General features: G+C 37.1%; 1 protein-coding gene across 6 annotated transcripts in view; it reads left to right on the top strand.

Annotated features, from left to right (window-relative positions):
• The window catches only part of LOC138844887 (uncharacterized), a 138,613-nt gene that overhangs the window by 92,812 nt on the left and 22,686 nt on the right, over positions 1-23,115 (top strand). For 3 of the 6 annotated variants that reach the window (XR_016219187.1, XM_089311807.1, XM_089311806.1), the window contains exons 32-36: positions 1,729-1,818; positions 9,385-9,497; positions 10,097-10,262; positions 12,389-12,636; positions 13,702-13,948. Coding sequence is in view for 3 of the 6 variants with exons in the window: in XM_089311807.1 (XP_089167933.1) it covers positions 1,729-1,818; positions 9,385-9,497; positions 10,097-10,262; positions 12,389-12,636; positions 13,702-13,948 (864 nt within the window). In the remaining 3 variants the exon portion in view is untranslated. Of the gene's footprint in view, positions 1-1,728; positions 1,819-9,384; positions 9,498-10,096; positions 10,263-12,388; positions 12,637-13,701; positions 13,949-23,115 lie in introns of those variants that run through there. The other 3 variants (XM_089311808.1, XR_016219189.1, XR_016219188.1) reach the window with 3 other exon arrangements.

The raw sequence follows: 23,115 nt of genomic DNA, 5'->3' as shown, positions 1-23,115 counted from the left end.
CCATCTCCTGCTCCCTCTCCCCTTCCATTCACATCAAGATTCATTTTCAATTCTCTTTATACACAGAAGATCAATTTAGTATATATTAAGTAAAGATTTCAACACTTTGCACCCACACAGAAACAAAAAGTGTAAAGTACTGTTTGAGTACTAGTTATAGCATTAATTCACATTGAACAACACATTAAGGACAGAGATTCTACATGAGGAGTAAGTGCACAGTGACTCTTGTTGTTGACTTAACAAATTGGCACTCTTGTTTATGGCATCAGTAATCACCCTAGGCTTTGTCATGAGTTGCCAAAGCTATGGAAGCATTTTGAGTTTGACGACTCCGATCTTATTTAGACAAGGTCATAGTCAAAGTGGAAGTTCTCTCCTCCCTTCAGAGAAAGGTACCTCCTTCTTTGATGGCCCATTCTTTCCAGTGGGATCTCACTCACAGAGATTTTTTTTTTTTTTTGCCAGAGTGTCTTGGGTTTCCATGCCTAAAATACTCTCATGGGCTCTTCAGCCAGATCCAAATGCCTTAAGGGCTGATTCTGAGGCCAGAGTGCTGTTTAGGACATCTGCACTTCTATGAGTCTGCTGTGTATCCTGCTTCCCATGTTGAATCGTTCTCTCCCTTCTTAATTCTATCAGTTAATATTAGCAGACACTAGTCTTCTTTATGTGATCTTTTTGACTCTTAGACCTATCATTCAATTTTTCTACCTCTTGAATTAGAAATGTGATCCAAACATTTCATCACAAATGGATGCTTTTTAAAGAAATCCAGTATAAGTGCTTTTTTGTGAAGTATGTAAACCTGTAATAATAAAAAGATTAACATTTTAAGTTTTTTGCAGTTTCTTCCATTAAAAAGGAAAATCCTCATTTGCTAATAATGCATTGCCATGCTAATGCTTGTAAAATATTTCTATAGCTGAGAAATGGCTCATCAGTTTTGTGACTTAAATCAAGATTTTGTTTCCATTTTAGAAATGAAATTCTAGTATTTCTATCTTGTTATTGCTTGAATGATTGATAATGTATATGGCAATGAATCATATCTTGAAATAACAATTACCACCAAACTGAATTGACTATTTTCTTCCCACCAAGAATTCTGTACAAAGCTTCACAGTCCCATCTCAAATGAAATTAATTATTTTTATGTTGCTAGGCTTTATTCCAATGAAAAAGATGGCTTTAAATTATACACTTCTCCTATTAAAGGGTCATGCTCTTGGTCCTCTTTTTCTTACACCCTTGCCAATGATTTAAAGGCAAGCAGCACATCATTTTTTTAGAAAAAAAATTATTTAACAAATGTAAATTTTGAAACTACAACTTTTGGATTATAGCAGTTTTCCCCCCATAATCACCCTCCCACCTGCAAACCATCCCATCTCCTACTCCCTCTCCCATCCCATTCTTCATTAAGATTCATTTTTAATTATCTTTATATACAGAAGATCAACTTAGTATAAGTAAAGATTTCAACAGATTCACCCACACAGATGCACAAAGCATAAAGAACTGTTTGAAGAATATTTTTACCGTTAATTCTCATAGTATAACACATTAAAGACAGGGATGCTACATAAGTAAGTGCACAGTGACTCCTGTGTATCAGGAGTATATCAGGAGATAGAAGACCTCTCTGTCTCTCTAAGTCTTTTAAATAAGTCTTTTAAAGATTTTAAGTCTTTCAAATAAAAAATGTTAAAAAAATTTGTATCCTAGGTTTCACCAGATGATGCAGGATGTTGTTGCATGAATTCAAAAATTGAAATCCAGAATTTGAAGAAGGAATTAAGTGACCTCAGGAGACAAGTATGTTGAAATTTAATGTGTCAATAGAAATACTAAAGTTGATTATATATTGTAAGTTTTTGGATACAGTTTCACAAAACATAACATTTTCTATGTTCATTTTAATTAATTTAGTACGATTCTATTTTAATAATGCATTTAAACTCTCACTTTGCTATTTCCCTTAAAGTTAAATTTAAAAATTTAAAATATTATTTGCCCTTAAGAACTTGAAAATTATGCATTATTCCTCTTGAGCTGGCATATTTTATTTCCTTTGAAACAGTATTTATAGTGATACTTCTTACTGTCATGGTGAAGAAAGCCAGGTTTAATAAGAGTCTCGAGAGTGTTTAAGGAAATGCTGCAGAGACTTTTCATTGCTTATTTTCACTCTTGTGAATGGATACAGAGCTTATGTGTATTTATTTCATAGATTTAATAACTTGTACAGAAAGGCCATTATACTCTGCTCCAAAATATTTTCAGCTACTATAAGATCTATCTCAAGAGCCGGCGCCGTGGCTCAATAGGCTAATCCTCCACCTTGCGGCGCCGGCACACCGGGTTCTAGTCCCGGTTGGGGCGCCGGATTCTGTCCCGGTTGCCCCTCTTCCAGGCCAGATCTCTGCTATGGCCAGGGAGTGCAGTGGAGGATGGCCCAGGTGCTTGGGCCCTGCACCCCATGGGAGACCAGGAAAAGCACCTGGCTCCTGGCTCCTGCCAGGATCAGCGCGGTGCGCCGGCTGCAGCGGCGGCCATTGGAGGGTGAACCAACGGCAAAGGAAGACCTTTCTCTCTGTCTCTCTCTCTCACTGTCCACTCTGCCTGTCAAAAAAAAAAAAAAAAAAAAAAAAAAAAAAAAAAAAAAGATCTATCTCAAATATAGACACTTGCTTCATTTTCCTTTAACTTCTTCATATAACAAAAGGATAGACCTATTCAAATCAACTGTGGTGTACACTCATGAGAATTAAAATTATCTGGATGATGACACTGGAGTGCATCAATTTATCGAGATAGAAAGGGGCTTACTAACATTCAAGTCTAATGTATACTCTGAAAAAAATGTTGGGCCAGCATTATGATGCAACAGGTTAAGCCATGGCTAGTCACTCCAGCATCCCATGTTGGAGTGCCCATTTGCTCAGCTTCCTTCTTTTTTTTTTTTTTTTTTTTTTTTGACAGGCAGAGTGGACAGTGAGAGAGAGAGACAGAGAGAAAGGTCTTCCTTTGCCGTTGGTTCACCCTCCAATGGCCGCCGCGGCCAGTGTGCTGTGGCCGGTGCACCGCACTGATCCGAAGCCAGGAGCCAGGTGCTTCTCCTGGTCTCCCATGCAGATGCAGGGCCCAAGCACTTGGGCCATCCTCCACTGCACTCCCTGGCCACAGCAAAGAGCTGGCCTGGAAGAGGAGCAACCAGGACGGAATCTGGCGCCCCGACTGGGACTAGAACCCGGTGTGCTGGCGCCGCAAGGCGGAGGATTAGCCTAATGAGCCGTGGCGCTGGCCTCAGCTTCCCTCTAATCTACCTAGGAAGGCAGCAGATGATGGCTCCAGTGCTACCCATTTGGGAGACCTGGATGGAGTTTGTGACTCCTGGGTTCAATCTGGTCCAGCCCTGCCCGTCACAACCATGTTGGGAGTGAACGAGCAGATGGAAGATCTGTTTTCCCTCTCACTTTTTTGTTCTGCATTTTAGGTGCATTTATTTTAAAAACACATTGGTTTAAAAAGTTTTACACCAAAATAACTTCTCTCTTAAACTCATTTTCTCATACAGTTATTACAGCACCCTCAAATATTTCACATACAATAAATTTCACATGTTTAAACTAATAAAATTCAATGTCCGATACTGTATTCCCAGCATTGTATGACCATTACCACTGTAAACTTAGGCATATTTTTCACCATCAAAATAAGCCTTGTATAAGTTATCAATAACCACTTCAGTCCCTCTGTCTTCTCTAGTCCTAGGCAATCACTTTCTTCAGGTCTCTACAGATTTACCTGTTCTTGACAGTTCTTATAGATAGGGTGCTACAGTATATTTTTCTTGGTAACTGGCTTCTAGCAGGTAGCATAATAATTTCACAGTTGATTCATGTTGTGGCATGTATCAGAACTTCTTTCTATTTATTGTCAAATAATTTTTATTTTTTTAATTTATTTATTTGAGAGGTAGAGTTACAGACAGTGAGAAGGAGAGACAAAGATCTTCCTTCTGTTGCTTCATTCCCCATATTACATTCAACAGGAATGTATACATGAACTGAAGGAGATGAATTGAAACATGTGGTGATATTTTTCAAAGTACAGATTACACCCTAATAAACTCATTGTTAAATTGAAAATATCCTCAGTGAAAAATGCACTTACTACACCTAGTCTTGCCAACATCCTTGCTTGTGATTGTGGTTGACTGGGAGCTGTTTAACTGCTGCTGTTCAGTGTCATGGGAGAGCAGTGTCTGCATATCCCCAACTTGGGAAATGCTCCAAATTCAGAGTGTGTGTCCTAGAGAATGTGTATCACTTGTGCACAGTCATAAACATGAAAAATCAGAAGTCAGACTATCACAAGTCTGTTATAGGCTGAGTGTACCTTGGAATTAAATGTTCCAACTATGATTTAACAATAAAATTATAAAGTAGTGACAAAAATATCTTATTAGGTAGAGGTGAAACATTTTCAGTAGCAACTGGCTGACACCCTCAAGGATAATATCAGAGATATTACTGGAGCTCATAGTTCATTATTACCCTCTGTAAAAAGATGAGACAAAGGATGTAAGAACAAATGAAGTAAAATCAAAGATAAGCCCATAAGATATTCAACATGTGGAAGAAAAATTCTGTAGCTGGATAAAGAATGTAACTTTTTATATGTGAATTTCAATAAATACAGCTTTTTAAAATTTTCTGTATCATTGCAGTACACTTTTGTCATTACAGTGAATTTATTTCTTAAATTTCTGACATTCACTTGGCCCTTCTTGTAATTTCACTCTTTTTAAAATAATGCCCCTAGGAAAATTGAGGATTACATAGCATTTCTCATGGAAGTTGAGAGACATTTTGTTGTGTTAACAATATTGTAATATTATATTCCTATGGCTATGTGGAAACAAAACCTATTAAATCACAGAATAAAATGTAATGAAATGCTCCAAAAATTTTCTATTTTTTGAATGTATACCTAGCCTGTGTATCTTTATTTCATATATTTCAGAATAAATTCTATAGAACAAATTCTATAGAAACTCCATTATACTCTTAGACAAAATTCATATGTTTTGATTAATTTACAATCTATTGGAAAAATTTGTCATACATGTTAGGCTATTCATGTATTCATATACAGATGTAAATACATCTGAACTAGAGAATTGTCTAGATCTTGCCACTATACTTTTTAAAATCAATGTGTTGAGATACAAGGGAGCTTCCTAAATGTACACTATGAAAAATAGGCATTGGTTTAAAAAAGTTGCATGAAAATGAACTTATCTGTTAAGTCCATTATTTCCACAAACCTTTTAATGTAACCTCATATATTTTAAATAAGTTCATCCATTTAATTTAATAAAATTCACTGACCCTTAGGATATTTCCCAGAGTTATATGACCATCACAACTATCAACTTTAGCACATGCTTAGCAACCTAGAAAGAAACCTTATACCAGTTACCCATCGCCAATCAACTCCTCTATCTTCCCTAGTCCTGGGCAATCAAATTTTTCTCAGGTCTCCAAGGAGACATTTCATATAAATAGGGTCCTACAGTATGTAGTTCTTTATGACTGGCTTCTTGTATTTAGGTATTTTCTGGGTTCGCCATGTTGTAGCTTGTGTTAGTACTTTTTTATTGTCAAATATTCTTGTATTATATAGTGCAATACTATTCTGTTGTATAAATTACCCAGTTCATCAGTGGATTAACATTTAGGTGGTTTCTACTTTTTGACTATTATTAATGCTGCTTTGAGCATTCGTTTGTGAGTAATTTTGTGAGAATTAGTGTTTTCCTCCTTGCCATTGGATTCTATCCATCTCTGGCTTAACTGTACCTGTTTGCCATCTCTCCACTTTTCTTTGTGCTGTCCACTCTTCCTTTTAGTTTCTGTTCATCTAACCTTGTTTATGCAGATCGAGGCCCAAATTTCCCTTTTTTTCAGTAAGCTTTTAATTCTGTGACATTTTTATCTCTTACAGGCATAACTGTTTCCAGTACTTGTCAGCTACTTTGTACATAGCAATGTAACCCTTAGTTTTACATAGCATTTTGTTTTTTTCATAGGAGATAATCTTCTCTAAATAGAAATGTAACTCAGAGGAAAATATCTGATGTGCATGTCACTTTTCCTTGTATATATTGAAGATAGTTTAGAAGACATTAAGATAAATACTTTATGCTGTATTAAAATGTATTTGTGAGACTTTGGCATATATTTTTCATATAAGTATTAGAAAATGCAATGTAAAGTCAGTACTGTATTCATAGTACATTTTGTATATCTCTTTATCCATTGATAGATATTCTAGTTATATCTATCCTTTTGGGTACTCCAAATATATGTTATCTGAAAACTGGTGTGTGGCTATCTTTTGGTGTCCTTGCTTATATTGTTAACGTCTTTTACACTGCCATGAAAGTTGAGTAATGATACATGTATGATTCTGAATTCCAACTGTAATCCTAACTCTTCAGTGAGCCCTTGAGAATGAGTTATTTTGAGACTATAAATTTAATTCCTCATCAAGAATGGATACTAAATTATTGTGGAAGCATTATTTTCACCATGGAATATACTTCCTCTGGATTTTTGTTTTTTATTTTTTGATAGAGTGGACAGTGAGAGAGAGACATAGAGAAAGGTCTTCCTTTGCCGTTGGTTCACCCTCCAATGGCCGCCGCGGCCAGCGCGCTGCGGCCAGCGCACCATGCTGATCCAATGGCAGGAGCCAGGTTCTTCTCCTATCTCCCATGGGGTGCAGGGCCTAAGTACTTGGGCCATCCTCCACTGCACTCCCAGGCCACAGCAGAGAGCTGGCCTGGAAGAGGGGCAAGCGGGACAGAATCTGGTGCCCCGACCGGGACTAGAACCCGGTGTGCCGGCTCCGCAAGGCGGAGTATTAGCCTAGTGAGCCGCGGCACCGGCCTTCTCTGGATTTTTAAAAGGAAATAGTTGTAAGAGAAAAGATAAAAATGACTACTATGACATGGTTTTGCAGAGTGACATAGTGCTACCACGACAGCATGTATAAAAACAAGCTTTTCCCCTACTGTGCTCATCAACCTTTACACAGGCTTACTTTATTCAGTTCATATCAGTGTGCAATGGCTCTTAAGCTTGTTCATAATTCTTGAGGTATTTTCTGTAAATTCTTGTAGCAATGACTTAGGAATATGGCATAGAATTATTAGTCACTTTCAAGGGTACCCTCTGTCAAAAGTATAATAATCGATGGCATTTGACCAACTCAATAGTAACTAATTTTCCAGAAGGTTCTCATCTCACAAATGGAGGTTCTCATCTACCAGAGAGTACTTGGGTTGATATATTTTATGGACACAACTTGGAAGAGAAGAATTGGATTGGGAAATAGAGATATCTGACTCAGGCCTCCAAGTAATATAGTTAGGTTTATGTCTGAAGAGAACCTCAACAGACTGCTAAAGTTGTATCTATGGCAGAGGGGATTCCAACGAAAATGGAAGTGACCCATAATATGATGCCTGTAAAAAGTCTTGCATTAGAAAAGAATTTCAACATGAAGTATGCTGGTCAACATCCTAACATATCTAGTATCAATATTAGAAAACAATGCTAGGATCAAAGACACACCCTTTAGAATCATTAGCAAATGTACTAGACTAGTTGTCTGCAAAGGTAATCCCCATCAGGTAACGGTTTGTGTGGGTGTAGTTGAAGATTTAACCTATGAGAAATGAAAGAGAAGTAAGAAATGGCCTGAGCGATGAAGTGAGGCCTAGGAGTATAGATTAAGCAACTTCAGGTGAAGCATTGAGACTTAAGGAGCTTTTGAGACAGACTTAGAAATGGAATACAAAGAGTGGTTGAGTAGAATCCAGCAGTCACTGCATTTAGAAGTGAAGTGGGCTTATGGGAGCCAAGAGAAAGGTCTAATCACTAATTGCTACTGCTGCTGTGGATGAAAGCAGTGGAAGCACTAAACAAAGCATCCTGGATATGTCTCAAAAATATTGCATTGAATTATACCCTTGGAAAACATATTTAGGGCCAGGGAGTTGCACAGTCATCTATGTGACCCCACAATTATCTGTGTATCAGGCCATGCATTCACATAGGACAGTACAGAAAAAAAAACACAAGAATCAAACTTGGTAAATACTTGTATTTTATAGAAAAGGTAAACTTTGTTTAAAGTTAAGTCATTAATGTCAAAGGAAAAAAAAGAAGCTTCTAAACACGGTTAAAAAATGATCTTGTTTATCTCATCCTGAAATCAGGTGAAGATGAAATATGTAGTAAGAATCAAATGTGAATTTTTCCAAAAATCCTATTAGTAGCATATGATTTAATTAAACCTGGAATATCTTGAATATTCAAGTTTTTGGACAAAAGTTTCTAGGGAATCTTTAGAATGTAAAATGTAACCACTCTTTCAAAAATAGCTGTTTACGGGCCAGCTACATTGCACAGTAATTAATCCTCTGCGTGCGGCACTGGCATCCCATATGGGTGCTGGTTCTAGTCCTGGCTGCCCCTCTTCCAATCCAGCTCTCTGCTATAGCCTGGGAAAGCAGCAGAAGATGGCCCACGTGCTTCTGCCTCTGCATGCGCATGGGAGACCTGGAAGAAGCACCTGGCTCCTGGCTTTGGATTGGCACAGCTCTGGTCATTGTGTCCATCTGGGGAGTGAACCAATGGAAGGCCTTTCTCTCTTGTCTCTCCCTCTCACTGTCTGTAACTCTACCTATCAATTAAATAAATAAAATAATCTTTAAAAAATTTTTAAAAAATAAAAAGTTGCTGTTAAAAATAATTCATTAACAGTATTTGGGTTTTTTAAACTCTGTATTTGTTTTTCATTTTTACTAGAAAGACAGAAAGAGAGGGACAAGGTGAGGATGAGAGAGGGGGTGAGAAAGAGATCTTTCATTTATGGGTCCACTACTGAAATACCTACAGTAGCCTAGAGCTGGAGCCCAGAATTCAATCCAGTTCTACCATGTAGGTGCAGGATCCAAGTACTTGAGACATCATTTGCTGTTTCACTGAGTGTTCATTAGCAGGAAGCTAGATTAGAATCCAAGTTGGCCAAACTCCATGCAGACATTCTGATTTGGGTTGCAGAAATCTCTAGTAGCATCATAGCCACCGTACCTCTATCTTTAATGAATGAATTTTGATAATTTGAAATCCACAAAAGATAGTGTTGAAAGTGTAAGTCAACCTGAACTCTTTTTTGGGAAGTCATTATTTTTGAAATCTGATTATCATCAGATTTTATAGAATATTACTCATTAACTCACGGGGAATAATACTTTTAGAAAGAAGCCTATATTTTAAAAAATAATTTTCACATTTTCTTAAGTCTAAAGATGAACAGCAACACATAATGCTGCTTGCTGAGTTAAATCAAGCTCTGCAGGACAAACTGGATGAAGAGATGAAGAAAAATGGTGATTTAGGAGACAAGATAACTCAGTAAGATTTTAGTATTTCAGGTTATATCAATTATCCTTTAATTAACTTATCTATAGTTTGACTACATTAAAGCCTAAATACACATTTTCTTATGTTTTCATAATTGAACTGTACCCTGCAAAAGTTTACTTCTGAAACTCGCAGAACCATCTGGAACCTTTTATATTTTTTGAATCCCAAAATATAACATTTTCTGTTTCATGATTTCATAAACAGTAATAACAATGCCCTGGCACATAATGTCAACTGAATTCTTCTTAATGTATCTTCAGCTTCTTTTTCTGGAGATGCATTTGCTGTCTTTGATAATGTTTCCATTTTTGGTAACGATCTTCTCTTAAACATCCAAATATTCAAATATTTAAAATATATCAGCATCATTCTTTCATAAAATTAAAATTTATATTTTTTAGCTATAAAATATTTCATGAGATGTGCTAATTTTCTTTGTGTATCCCTCCAGTATATAGTGTATATATACTGTATATACTGTATGCATTTAACTGTTTTAAATATATATATGTACCTATTGCATGTATATATATGTATATATATATGTATATTATATTTGATACATAAAAATGTATGACCTCTTCCAGGCCAGCTCTCTGCTGTGGTCCAGGAGTGCAGTGGAGGAAGGCCCAAGTGCTTGGGCCCTGCACCCCATGGGAGACGAGGAGAAGCACCTGGCTCCTGCCTTCGGATCAGCATGGTGCGCCGGCCGCAGTGCACCAGCCGCAGCAGCCATTGGATGGTGAACCAACGGTAAAGGAAGACCTTTCTCTCTGTCTCTCTCTCTCACTGTTCACTCTGCCTGTCAAAAAAAAGAGAAAACAAACTTCCAAGGTCAGAGGAGTCCTTTAATTCTTACCTCTCTCTATTTTTATTGCAAACTAGAAACTACTGGATTTTCTAATACAACCCTCTGGAAAAATGGAGCCTCCTGTGATTTTATTGGAGTTCATCCTATTAGACAATAAATATTCAGAAATACTGCCTTTTGAAAATTTGATTTTACCTGAGACAAAGAAGAAGTTAGGGGAGAGAGAGTGTGTGAGTGAAAGCAAGATAAAGAGCACACAAAACATTCCCATTCACTGGTTTACTCCTAAAATAACCAGATCTCATGTGAGGCCAAAGCTAAGAGCTGGGAACTCAAGCCAGGGGTCCCATGTGATTTATAGGAACCCAATTACTTGAGCCATCCCTGCTTCCTTCCAGTGTCTACATTGGCAGAATGGTAGACTCAGGAGAAATAGGCAAGTAAAAAACAAAAGCACTCTGATGCCCACTCCCACGAATCTTTTTGACATAATCTCTTCACCTTGGGCTTCCAGAAGAGCCAGAATAGGACAGTATCGTGAATGTTCTTTAACTCCTAAGACCCATACGGTGATTTGAGGCACCACCTAAAGTTTTTCTGAAGTTTTATTGTCCATTGTACAGTCATCATCTTTGCTTCATCTCTGGATCCTGTTTGCCTAGCAGCCCTCTGGATTTGATTTTATTCCAGAAACCACCTTTTATTTTATTTTATTTTTTTTAACAATTGCATGGTGATTTGTTATGTGGAGATGCTGTAATTCACATATATGGATTTAGATACTTGAACCCAATAAGTCATAGCTCCTTTAAATTTGGTAGTCTTTCTTTAGTTTCTCTCTCACATCAGTTTTACCTTCAGATTCCTGAAGAATGGGGCCCTTGTCTTCCAGGTCTTGGTATCCTTTCTTGACAGTTCCTTCAGAACCTCAAGTTTCCACACAGTCTCTTTGATGTCCTTTTGGTTTTCATTCCTCCTCTTTTGTAGGCCCTTTCAGCTTCCACCTCCCTCTGGTCTGAAGACATTTAACCTATTGTAGTCTTTGTTTCAATTTCCTAAAGTTACAACTCCCTGTATCTAGTGTCACCATGTAGTGTATCTGGGGCACCACCTTCTGTTGCCCTCTCAGGCACATTTGTAGGGAGCTGAACCAGAAGCAGAACACCAAGGAGTTGAACCAGTGCTCCAGTATGGAATTCCAGCATCACAGCCAGCAGCTCAATATACTGTACACAATGCCAGCTTTGTTTGGTGTTGATAGTTGCTTTTTTTGGACCTTACCTGGGACATCAGTTGGAATATCAATATGTTGTTTCACTTTCTCGTCTTTGGGTGGCTAATTTCTAAGTCCGAGTTTGCTTGAGAGATTCAGGTGGAAGCAGCATCACATTTTACAGCCTAGCAAAAGTCACTAGCATGTGTGCCCTATTCTGTTCACTAGATACACAGTGCCTTGTCCAGCTCACATTCAGGAGAGAAAATTTCATGGAAAAATTGTCAAAGGGTTTGTAGACATGCTCTAAATGTACTACTTTTAAGTATCAGTTAATGGTTTTATTTGAGGGAAATGATTCCTTCTCCTCTCAGTACCAGGGAAACTCCATCAAGCTTTTTTCTTGCTATTGTTTAATATGTGCCCTTATTTTGTGGAAAACATCAAATGATGACAAGTCAGTTTCATTGACTGAAACATTTTCATTCACAAAAGTATACAAATCACATCATAAACTTTTATCCTCTGAATTGTGATTTCTCATTAACCTCAAGGGGAAAAATGGAATTTAGGAATTATAGTGTAGTTTTAGTTGCTTTAATTGCTATTCACTTTTAATCAATGCTTATATTCTTTGATAACTAATTTACATGAGTAGTAATGTAATAATGGTATTGTTTTCATTATAATTCAAATTTCATTCAATGTGTATTGAAGATAAATATTTTAAACTTTGGCTTGTTTTTTACTTTAAAATTTCTCTGAGAATCACTGATTCAAAACTAAAAGAAATAAATAAAAACATTAATATATATTTTAATGATTTTTTTAAATTACCTTTTTATTTTGCTTTAGAAAAAAGCATCATCTCAAAAAAGTTCCGAGTATCTAATGGAGAGTGATGACATTTCAAAAAGTATACAAAAAGAACAGAGAATCCATGTTGGGATATCTACACTCTCCAAAATGAAAGCTCCTCAGGAAGCCATTTCTAAAGAATTGGAGGAATATAAGCAACTCCTTCTAGAGGGATTTGAAGCTTTGATAAGCAAACAAGATGAGATCATTCAGGGTGTAGAAGCTTTTTCAAAGCAAGTGAATGAGTAAGTCAAAACATAGAATTGCAGACAATAGCTTACATTCGCTAATTTGCCACTAAAGCATAATTCTTAGTGAAAGAGATTCCTGAGATTAGTAAGGATATAATCTACCTAGACAAAGTGATTTTGGAAAATAATGTTGGTAAATGAAATTACCAGTAAATTTGTAGTGCAGAACAATTTATGTAAATGTTAACAACTCTGTTAACTTAAGTTCAAGATTACAACTTAAGTGTCTAGCATCTCTTCCTCCCCCTCCTCCACCTGTTGGTACAATATGGCACTTGTCTAGTTACCTTTCCTTTATTGTGATCATTGGTATTACTACCAAAGGACGCCTTGAGAAAGATTAAGAAAGAGAGGAAGGAAAGTATAGTGTCTGGAAGAAAGAAAGAGCAAGTCCCACCTTTGATGTCTTCCTAGCTGCTTTAGTTGTTGCTGAATACTTACTTGGCTATCTCATTCCCCACAGTCATTGTTGTTCTGAGTTATCTCTCAATGCCAAAAATCAAGCATTTGCTTAATTTCTCCCAAAAAGTGGGTGAAAAAAGCAGGGCTGTCGAAAGTAAGCACCTGAAAATGTCTTTGGTGGTATTCTAAATCTCTAACTTAGTTTTCTATCCTTTTTAAAAAGTTACTGTTTCATATATTTAAGTGGCAAAACATGATGTTTTGAAATATTTATATATTAGAAAATGTTTACTAGCATCGAAGAAATCAACATCCATTATATCAGAATTGTTATTTAAATAAAATATTTCTAATGGCATGCGCAAGGATTTTTGAGAATAGAGCCTTTTGGGAGGAAGCAGATGTCACCGGATCAGTCATACAGCATTGACAGGCATCCTTCTCCCTTGTACAGGGTTTGAGTCACGTTGTGAAATTTTCAACTTTAAAAATTAAAAGGCCTTAATTATACAGAAACTGTGCTCTGACACATTTTCAGTATTAAAACACTGTTTATTGTGCATGCCCATTGACTCTTTCTTTTAAAAAATGAAATTCATGTAAGAATTATTAAGGGGAAAATGAAATACTAAACATTGGTTCTTTCAATCTTCGCAGAGCTAATGAAGTGTTAGCAGAGGTCAGAACTAAAAATTTTCTCCTGGAGAAACAACAGACTGGAACATTAACCAAGTCTGTTTCTACGCAGACTGTTTCTACGCAAACTTCAGTAGCGTCACATAGCGTTGGAAGTCGTGCTAATAGTTTCTGGCTCAGCAGAGATCTTACTCCACAACAAAACTTGGAGACTCCTACTTCAGCAACTCAGGCTTCACATCACAACACTGCAGAGTCTTTGGACACGGTTAGATATATTGCCTCTTTCCCCTTGGGTTTCAGGTTGTTCATATACTTCTTATTTTTAGTTTGTTGAAGTACTTAGTTTGATTGACATATGTATGCTAGTAATGGTTGTAATTATCCTCATTAATGTAGACATGAAACGCATGTTGCAGCTAATTTTTAAATATATATTTATTTATTTGAGAAGCAGAGATACAGACAGAGGGAGAGACAGAGAGATCTTCCATTTGCGATTCACTCCCCAAATGGGTGCAAAAGCTGGAGCCTAGCCAATCTGAAGTCAGAAACCAGTGGCTTTCTCCAAGTCTCCCATGCAGGTGCAGGGGTCCAAGTACCTTGACCATCTTCCACTGCTTTCCCAGGCAATAGCAGTGAGCTGGCTCAGAAGAGGGGCAATGGGGACAAGAACCAGCACCTGTATGGGATTTCAACACTGCAGGCAGAGGCTTAGTCCACTATGCCACAGAGCCATCCTCAATATTTTGCAACTATTTAATAAACTTAACAAATACAACTAAACTGACATATTTGCAAACATTTCAAAACTGCTTTAAGTTAGGTTTTGATAATTGAATATTTTTACCTAGTAATTAAAGATATACTTTGAGATCTGCTAATATATCTTTAACTTGATTTTCACTTGTGGTCCAAGACACTTTTAAGTTTTGTGCACCATCACATAATGCCTTCACCTATGATTTCACTATGACTGTTGTTAAAGCAAGGTTTCTCCATGTTCCTAACATTGAGCATTTTTTGAATCTCACCATTATATGAAGTTTAACCTTGCCACTTAACACACTTACAGTGATAATAAATGGCTACATGTATGTTTTTTGCTAAATTTTCATTCCAAACTGGAATTCTAATTTAATCCGAGCATGTTTTGGCCTGTGTATAAGTGATTCTATAATTTTATTATTTGTTATACAAATACATTATTATAAAATAACAAGAATGAAAATTAGCCTGAAAATTATCCACTGATTGGATATTTTGCATATAGAAATCTTTGTTGACCATTGAAATATAAAATATTGAGACCAGTTTTTATAGGGTAAAACTTATCTGCTTGTCAAGAAACTGCTTCCAAATTCTTTTCTCTGCAACAAAATACATGTATTTAATACTTGTAAAACTGTAAAAATATTTGCAAAATTATAAAAACAATGTAATTTATAAACTGGCAAGTATAATTTCCTCTGTATGTTAAAATAGTTATAATTCTATCTTGAACTACAACAGTTTAAATGGGCAAACTAACTTTTTATTTTGTTTAAACTCAGTACATATTTCCTACTTCTTAAAATATTTATGTGATGGACAGAATTATAGAGAGAGAAGAGAGGCAGAGATACAAATCAGTCTTCCATTCACTGGTTCACTCTTTGAATGACCACAATGGCTGGGGTTTGGCCAAGCTGAGGCCGGGAGCCAGGAGCTTCTTCCAGGTTTCCGACATGGCTGACAGCTTACAAACACTTGGACCATCTTCCACTGCTTTCCCAAGTGCATGAGCAGGGAGATAGACTGCATGGAAGCAGAGCAGTCAGGACTTGAACTCACACCCATATGGGATGCCAGAGCTGCAGGCAGCAGCTTAACTTGCTGTGCCACAGTGCCAGTCCCACATACTGATTTATAAAAGATTTGAGTTCTCCCTCAAATACAGCAGGATGTCAAAACTATAATTTCAACATACCAATAATCACTGAAAAACTATAGAGAGGTGTGCATATGTGCAGTGTTCATAGCTATGACATTAATCTCTAAAAGACAATGCTGCATTATTTTCTGAGCAGCAATCTCAAGTATAATTTAGCCATAGCCTGTCAGTACATCATTACTGAGTGAGTACATTTGTTTCTGTATTTGATGTGCTTTGTTACTGCTATGGAGTTCACTTTCTGAAATATCCCTCCAACTCTTCTCCATCTTTCAAGTGTTATTTAAAAAGAATTTTCAGAAAGACTGCAAACTCAAGGGAGAAAAACACATTTCAATTTTGGTTTCATATTGATCTTTTTAGTAATTTTCTTGTTGGAATTGTTGACTTTTAGGTAGCAAGTGGCACTCCCTTTCCCTTTCTGAGTTCATTGGAATTACAGCAGCCTGCACATAAATTGGTCATCTGACACTGGACTCAGGTGACCCAAGCAGCATTTTAAGCTCTGCACCAAATACCTGCCATGAAAGTGTCTTGTAAAAGGTCATCTAATATTTGAAAGTTTTCACTTGTGGGTATGAGCTGAACCACAACAACCTCCTACCAGTAAGGATGAAAACAGTATTCAACACTCAAGGCCCTTTGACTAATTGCTCTTTGAAGGGAAGATCCCTCCCTATACTCTGGATATTTGGTTTTACACTATGAGATTTTATATCAAAGGCAGTTGTCCTCAGCTGTCATATCTGGTGTAAAGCAGTAAAGAATGAAAGAAAACCTGGAGGAGAATTTTTGTAAAGGGAGGCCACTTCTACAAGTACCCATTACTTTAACATTCAGTTAGCCATCCATCCATCCATCCATCCATGCATCTATATATGTGAATGATAGCGCAACAGGGAGAGCAAGAAATCTTCCATCCAGTGATTCACTCCCTGAATGTTGACAACTGCCAGGATGGACCAGGCTGAATCAGGAGCCTGGAACTCCAACTGGGTCTCTAACAAGTGTAGCATAAACCCAGGCATCATTGCCACAATCTGCTGCCATCCAGGCACACCAATAAGAAGCTGGATTTGAATAATGGATGAAAGCTGATCCCTAGATACTCTGATGTCATCCTGTCACACCACAATGCCCATTTGTGCATCCATGTATTCATTTTCCCCCCAATCCTGGGGTTTATTGATTGCATTAAAATTTCTAAAAATTTTAAGTGTTTTTTTTATTTTAACTTTTAATTAGTTTTTAACAGACTCATTTTACTTTGTACATGTAGTCCTAAGGACCTAATAACATTCCCCTCCACCTTTACACTCTCCCCATCTCTCCCTCCCAAACTTTTTCCTCCCCCCCTTATTTTTAGTTTTTGAGATAACATTTCAAATTTACATTGCAGTACGAAGGCTTAACACTTCCCAGAATAAGAAGTTTAACAAGCAAAATCAAAAGACCCTAGTTTAGTGGGAAAAATAGACAATGGTATAAAAATAATGTACAATAAATTCTGAAGTAGTCACAGATCATTGAAACTACAGTAATATAACACATTTAACCACTGGATTCACAAAGATATATAACAAAAGTTTACCAAACAGTCTTTTCAGTAATGCTAATACACATAGACATTTCTTTTTTCTTCTATTTTATTTTTAATTTTAGCTCCTACAAATAAAGGAGAGCATGCAGTATTTGTTTTTCTAGGTCTGGTTTATTTCAGTCATCCTGATGTCCTCCAGTGGCATCCATTTGGCTTCAAGTGGTAGAATTTCCTTCTCTTCTTTATACCTAAATAATATCCCATTGTGTATATCTACCACATTTTCTTTATCCATTTTTCTGATGGTGGACACCTTCATTGATTCCCAATGTTGGCTCTTGTGAAGAGCTTCTATGAACATAATTATGAAGGTATCTCTTAATAGTATTCAAGTCTTTGAGATATACCCAATGTGGGATTGTTGGATCATATGGCAAATCTAGTTCTAGTTTGTTTTTTTTTTTTTCAGATATCTCCACACTATTTTCCACAGTGGCTTCAGTAATTTATATTTCCAAAAATAGTGTTCTCCTTTCTCTACATCCTCACCAGTACTCGTTGCTCTCTGTTTTGGATTTTAGCCATTTTGACAGGGGTGAGGTGATAGCTCATTGTGGTTTTGATTTGCATTTCCCTGATGGCTTGGGATGCTGAGCCTGTTTTCACATATTTGTTGGCCATTTGTATTTCTTCTTTTGAGAACTGTCTATTAAAGTCCTTTGCCCATTTCTCAACTGGATTATTTATTATTGTTGAGTTTTTAAAGTTACTGATACATCTGGAATATTAATCCTTTGTCAGAAAGGTGATTTGCAAATATTTCCCCATTCTTTTGGATGTCTCTTCACTCTACTGATTATTTTCTTTGCTGTGCAAAAGCTGCTGAGTCTGATATAGCCCCATTTATTTAGTTCTGCTTTTGTTGGCTGTGCTTGGGGATCTTATCCAATAAGCCATCCCCTACAGCAGTGTCTTGGAGTGATTTTGCTATGTGTTCTTCCAGCAACTTCATAGTCTCAGGTCTAAAATTTAAGTCTTTTATCCAGCTTGAGTTTATTTTTGAATACGGTGATAGGTATGGATCTAATTTCATTCTTCTACACATATAAATCCAGTTTTGCTTGCACCATTTGTTCAAGAGACTATCCCTACTTCCACTGTTTGGTCTGAGCAATTTTGTCAAAAATCAGTTGGCTTGTATGTATGCAGATTGATTTCTGAGCTCTCTGGTCAGTTCCATCATTCTATGTATTGTTTTTTTTTTACTTTTATTTAATGAATATAAATTTCCAAAGTACAGAATATGGATTACAATGGCTTTCCCCCCATAACTTCCCTCCCACCCCCAACCCTCCCCTTTCCTGCTCCCTCTCCCCTTCCATTCACATCAAGATTCATTTTCAATTCTCTTTATATTCAGAAGATCAATTTAGTATACATTAAGTAAAGATTTCAACAGTTTGCTCCCACACAGAAACATAAAGTGAAAAATACTGTTTGAGTACTAGTTATAGCATTAAATCTCAATGTACAGCACACTAAGGACAGAGATCCTACATGAGGAGTAAGTGCACAGTGACTCCTGTTGTTGACTTAACAAATTGACACTCTTGTTTATGGCATCAGTAATCACCCTAGGCTCTTGTCATGAGCTGCCAAGGTTATGGAAGCCCCCTGAGTTCACTGACTCTGATCTTATTTAGACAAGCAAACTTTCAAAGTGAAAGTTCTCTCCTCCCTTCAGAGAAAGGTACCTCCTTCTTTGATGACCCATTCTTTCCACTGGGATCTCACTCGTGGAGATATATCATTTAGGTTTTTTTTTTTTTTCCCCAGAGTGTCTTGGCTTTCCATGCCTGAAATACTCTCATGGGCATTTCAGCTGGATCCGCATGCCTTAAGGGCTGATTATGAGGCCAGAGTGCTGTTAGGACATTTGCCATTCTATGGGTCTGCTGTGTATCTCATTTCCTATGTTGGATCATTCTCTCCCTTTTTCATTCTATCAGCTAGTATTTGCAGACACTATTCTTGTTTATGTGATCCCTTTGGTTCTTAGTCTATCATTAGGATCAATTGTGAACAGAAATTGATCACTGGGACTAGTGAGATGGCATTGGTACATGCCACCTCGATGGGATTGAATTCAAATCCCCTGGTATGTTTCTAACTCTACCGTTTGAGGTAAGTCAGCTTGAGCATGTCCCGAATTGCACATCTCTTCCCTCTCTTATTCCCACTCTTATATTTAACAGCGATCACTTTTCAGTTAAGTTTCAGCACTTAAGAAGAATTGTGTATTGATTATAGTATTCAACCAAAAGTATTAAGTAGAACAAACAAAAAAATACTAAGAGGGATAACATATTAAGCTGCTCATCAACAGTCAGAGTGAGGGCTGATCAAGTCACCATTTCTCATAGTGTTCATTTCACTTTAACAGGTTTCCTTTTTGGTGCTCAGTTAGTTGTCACCTATCAAGGAGAACAAGTGGCATTTGTCCCTTTGGGATTGGCTTACTTCACTCAGCATAATGTTTTCCAAATTCCTAACAGGGATCACTTTTCAGTTAAATTTAGACACCTAAGAATAATTGTGTGTTAATTACAGAGTTCAACCAATGGTACTAGGACAAAAAAAAATACTAAAATGGATAAAGTATTACATTGTACATCAACCGTCAGGACAAGAGCTGATCAAGTCACTGTTTCTCATAGTGTCCATTTCACTTCAACAGGTTTCCCCTTTGGTGCTCAGTTAGTTGTCGGCAATTAGGGAGAACATATGATATTTGTCCCTTTGGGACTGGCTTAATTCACTCAGCATGATGTTTTCCAAATTCCTCCTTCTTGTTCCAAATGACTGGGTTTTGTTGTTTTTGACTGCTGTATAGTATTCTATAGAGTACATGTCCCATAATTTCTTTATCCAGTCTACTGTTGATGGGCATTTGGTTTGGTTCCATGTCTTAGCTATTGTGAATTGACCTGCAATAAACATTAATGTGCAGACTGCTTTTTTGTTTGCCAATTTGATTTCCTTTGGATGGCTGGGTTGAATGGTAGGGTTATTTTCAGGTTTCTGAGGAATCTCCAGACTGACTTCCATAGTGGCTTGACCAGTTTGCATTCCCACCAACAGTGGGTTAGTGTCCCTTTTTCCCCACATCCTCTCCAGCATCTATTGTTGGTAGATTTCTGAATGTGAGCCATTCTAACTGGGGTGAGGTGGAACCTCATTGTGGTTTTGATTTGCATTTCCCTGATTGATAATGACCTTGAACATTTTTTCATGTGCCTGTTGGCCATTTGGATTTCCTCTTTTGAAAAATGTCTGTTGAGGTCCTTGGCCCATCTCTTAAGTGGGTTGTTTGTTTTGATGTTGTGGAGTTTCTTGATCTCTTTGTAGATTCTGGTGATCAACCCTTTATCAGTTGCATAGTTTGCAAATATATTTTCCCATTCTGTCAGTTGGCTCTTCACTTTCCTGACTGTTTCTTTTTCAGTACAGAAACTTCTCAATTAGATGCAATCCCAAATGTTAATTTTGGCTTTGACTGCCTGTGCTTCTGGGGTGTTTTCCAAGAAGTCATTGCCGGTACCTATATCTTGCAGGGTTTTTCCAATGCTCTCTAATAATTTGATGGTGTCAGGTCGTAGATTTAGGTCTTTAATCCATGTTGAGTGGATTTTTGTGTAAGGTGAAAGATAGGGGTCTTGCTTCATGATTGTGCATGTGGAAATCCAATTTTCCCAGCACCATTTATTGAATAGACTGTCCTTATTCCAGGGATTGGTTTTGGATCCTTGATCAAATACAAGTTGGCTGTAGATATTTGGATTGATTTCTGGTGTTTCAATTCTGTTCCATTGGTCTACCCATCTGTTTCTGTACCAGTACCATGCTGTTTTGATTACAACTGCCCTGTAGAATGCCCTGAAAGCTGGTATTGTGATGCCTCCGGCTTTGTTTTTGTTGTACAAGATTGTTTTAGCTATTCGAGGTCTCCTGTGTCTCCATATGAATTTCAGCATCATTTTTTCCAGATCTGAGAAGAAGGTCTTTGGTATCTTGATTGGTATTGCATTGAATTTATAAATTGCTTTTGGGAGAATGGACATTTTGATGATATTGATTCTTCCAATCCATGAGCATGGAAGATTTTTCCATTTCTTGGTATCCTCTTCTATTTCTTTCTTTAAGGTTTTGTAATTCTCATCGTAGAGATCCTTAACGTCCTTGGTTAAGTTTATTCCAAGGTATTTGATTGTTTTTGTAGCTATTGTGAATGGGATTGATCTTAGAAGTTCTTCCTCAGCCATGGCATTGCCTGTGTATACAAAGGCTGTTGATTTTTGTGCATTGATTTTATACCCTGCTACTTTGCCAAAATCTTCTATGAGTTCCAACAGTCTCTTAGTAGAGTTCTTTGGGTCCCCTAAATAAAGAATCATGTCATCTGCAAAGAGGGATAGTTTGAGTTCTTCCTTCCCAATTTGTATCCCTTTAATTTCTTTTTCTTGCCTAATAGCTCTGGCTAGAACCTCCAGAACTATATTGAATAGCAGTGGTGAGAGTGGGCATCCCTGTCTGGTCCCAGATCTCAGTGGAAATGCTTCCAACTTTTCCCCATTCAATAGGATGTTGGCCATGGGTTTTTCATAGATTGCTTTGATTGTATTGAGGAATGTTCCTTCCAAACCCAGTTTGCTTAGAGTTTTCATCATGAACGGGTGTTGTATTTTATCAAATGCTATCTCGGCGTCTATTGAGATAATCATATGGTTTTTCTTCTGCAGTCTGTTAATGTGGTGTATCACATTGATTGTTTTGCGCACATTAAAGCATCCCTGCATACCAGGGATAAATCCCACTTGGTCTGGGTGGATGATCTTTCTGATGTGTTGTTGCATTCTATTGGCCAGAATTTTATTGAGGATTTTTGCATCTATGTTCATCAGGGATATTGGTCTGTAGTTCTCTTTCAATGCTGCATCTTTTTCTGGCTTAGGAATTAAGGTGATGCTGACTTCATAGAATTTGGGAGGACTCCCTCTTTTTCGATTATTCTGAATAGTTTGAGAAGAATTGGAGTTAGTTCTTCTTTAAATGTCTGGTAGAATTCAGCAGTGAATCCATCTGGTCCTGGGCTTTTCTTTTTTTGGGAGGGCCTTTATTACTGTTTCAATTTCTGTCTCAGTTATGGGTCTGTTTAGGTTTTCGATGTCTTCCTGGTTCAATTTAGGTAGGTTGCATGTGTCCAGGAATCTATCCATTTCTGATAGATTTCCCTGTTTGTTGGCATACAAGTCCTTGTAGTAATTTCTGATGATTCTTTTTATTTCTGTGGTGTCTGTTGTTATGTTTCCTTTTTCATCTCTGATTTTATTGATTTGGGTCTTTTCTTTTTTTGGTTAGTTGGGCCAATGGGGTGTCAATTTTGTTTATCTTTTCAAAAAACGAGCTCCTTGTTTGGCTGATTTTTTGTAATTTTTTTTTTATTGAATCCTGTTGATTTCTTCTCTGATTTTATGATTTCTCTTCTCCTACTAGATTTGGGTCTGGTTTGCTGTAGGTTTTCTAGATCCTTGAGGTGAATAGAAAGCTCATCTATTTGGTGCCTTTCCAATTTCTTGATGTAGGCATCTATTGATATAAACTTTCCTCTTAACACTGCTTTTTCTGCATCCCATAAATTTTGGTATGTTGTGCTGTTATCCTCATTTACTTCCAGAAAATTTTTGATTTCTCTTTTAATTTCTTCTATGACCCATTGTTCATTCAGGAGCATGTTGTTCAATCTCCATGTGTTTGCGTATGCTCTAGGGATTCCTGAGTTGCTAATTTCCAGCTTCATTCCTTTATGGTCTGAGAAGCTGCATGGTATAATTCTAATTCTTTTGAATTTGCTGAGACTTGCTTTATGGCCTAGTATGTGGTCAATCCTAGAGAAGGTTCCATG

Source organism: Oryctolagus cuniculus, chromosome 13, assembly GCF_051225735.1.
Source record: "Oryctolagus cuniculus isolate XC-2025 breed Fujian yellow rabbit chromosome 13, ASM5122573v1, whole genome shotgun sequence".
NCBI classification, from domain to species: Eukaryota; Metazoa; Chordata; class Mammalia; order Lagomorpha; family Leporidae; genus Oryctolagus; species Oryctolagus cuniculus.
Note: the sequence above shows the minus strand (reverse complement) of the source record. Positions and strands in the feature narration are given on the sequence as shown.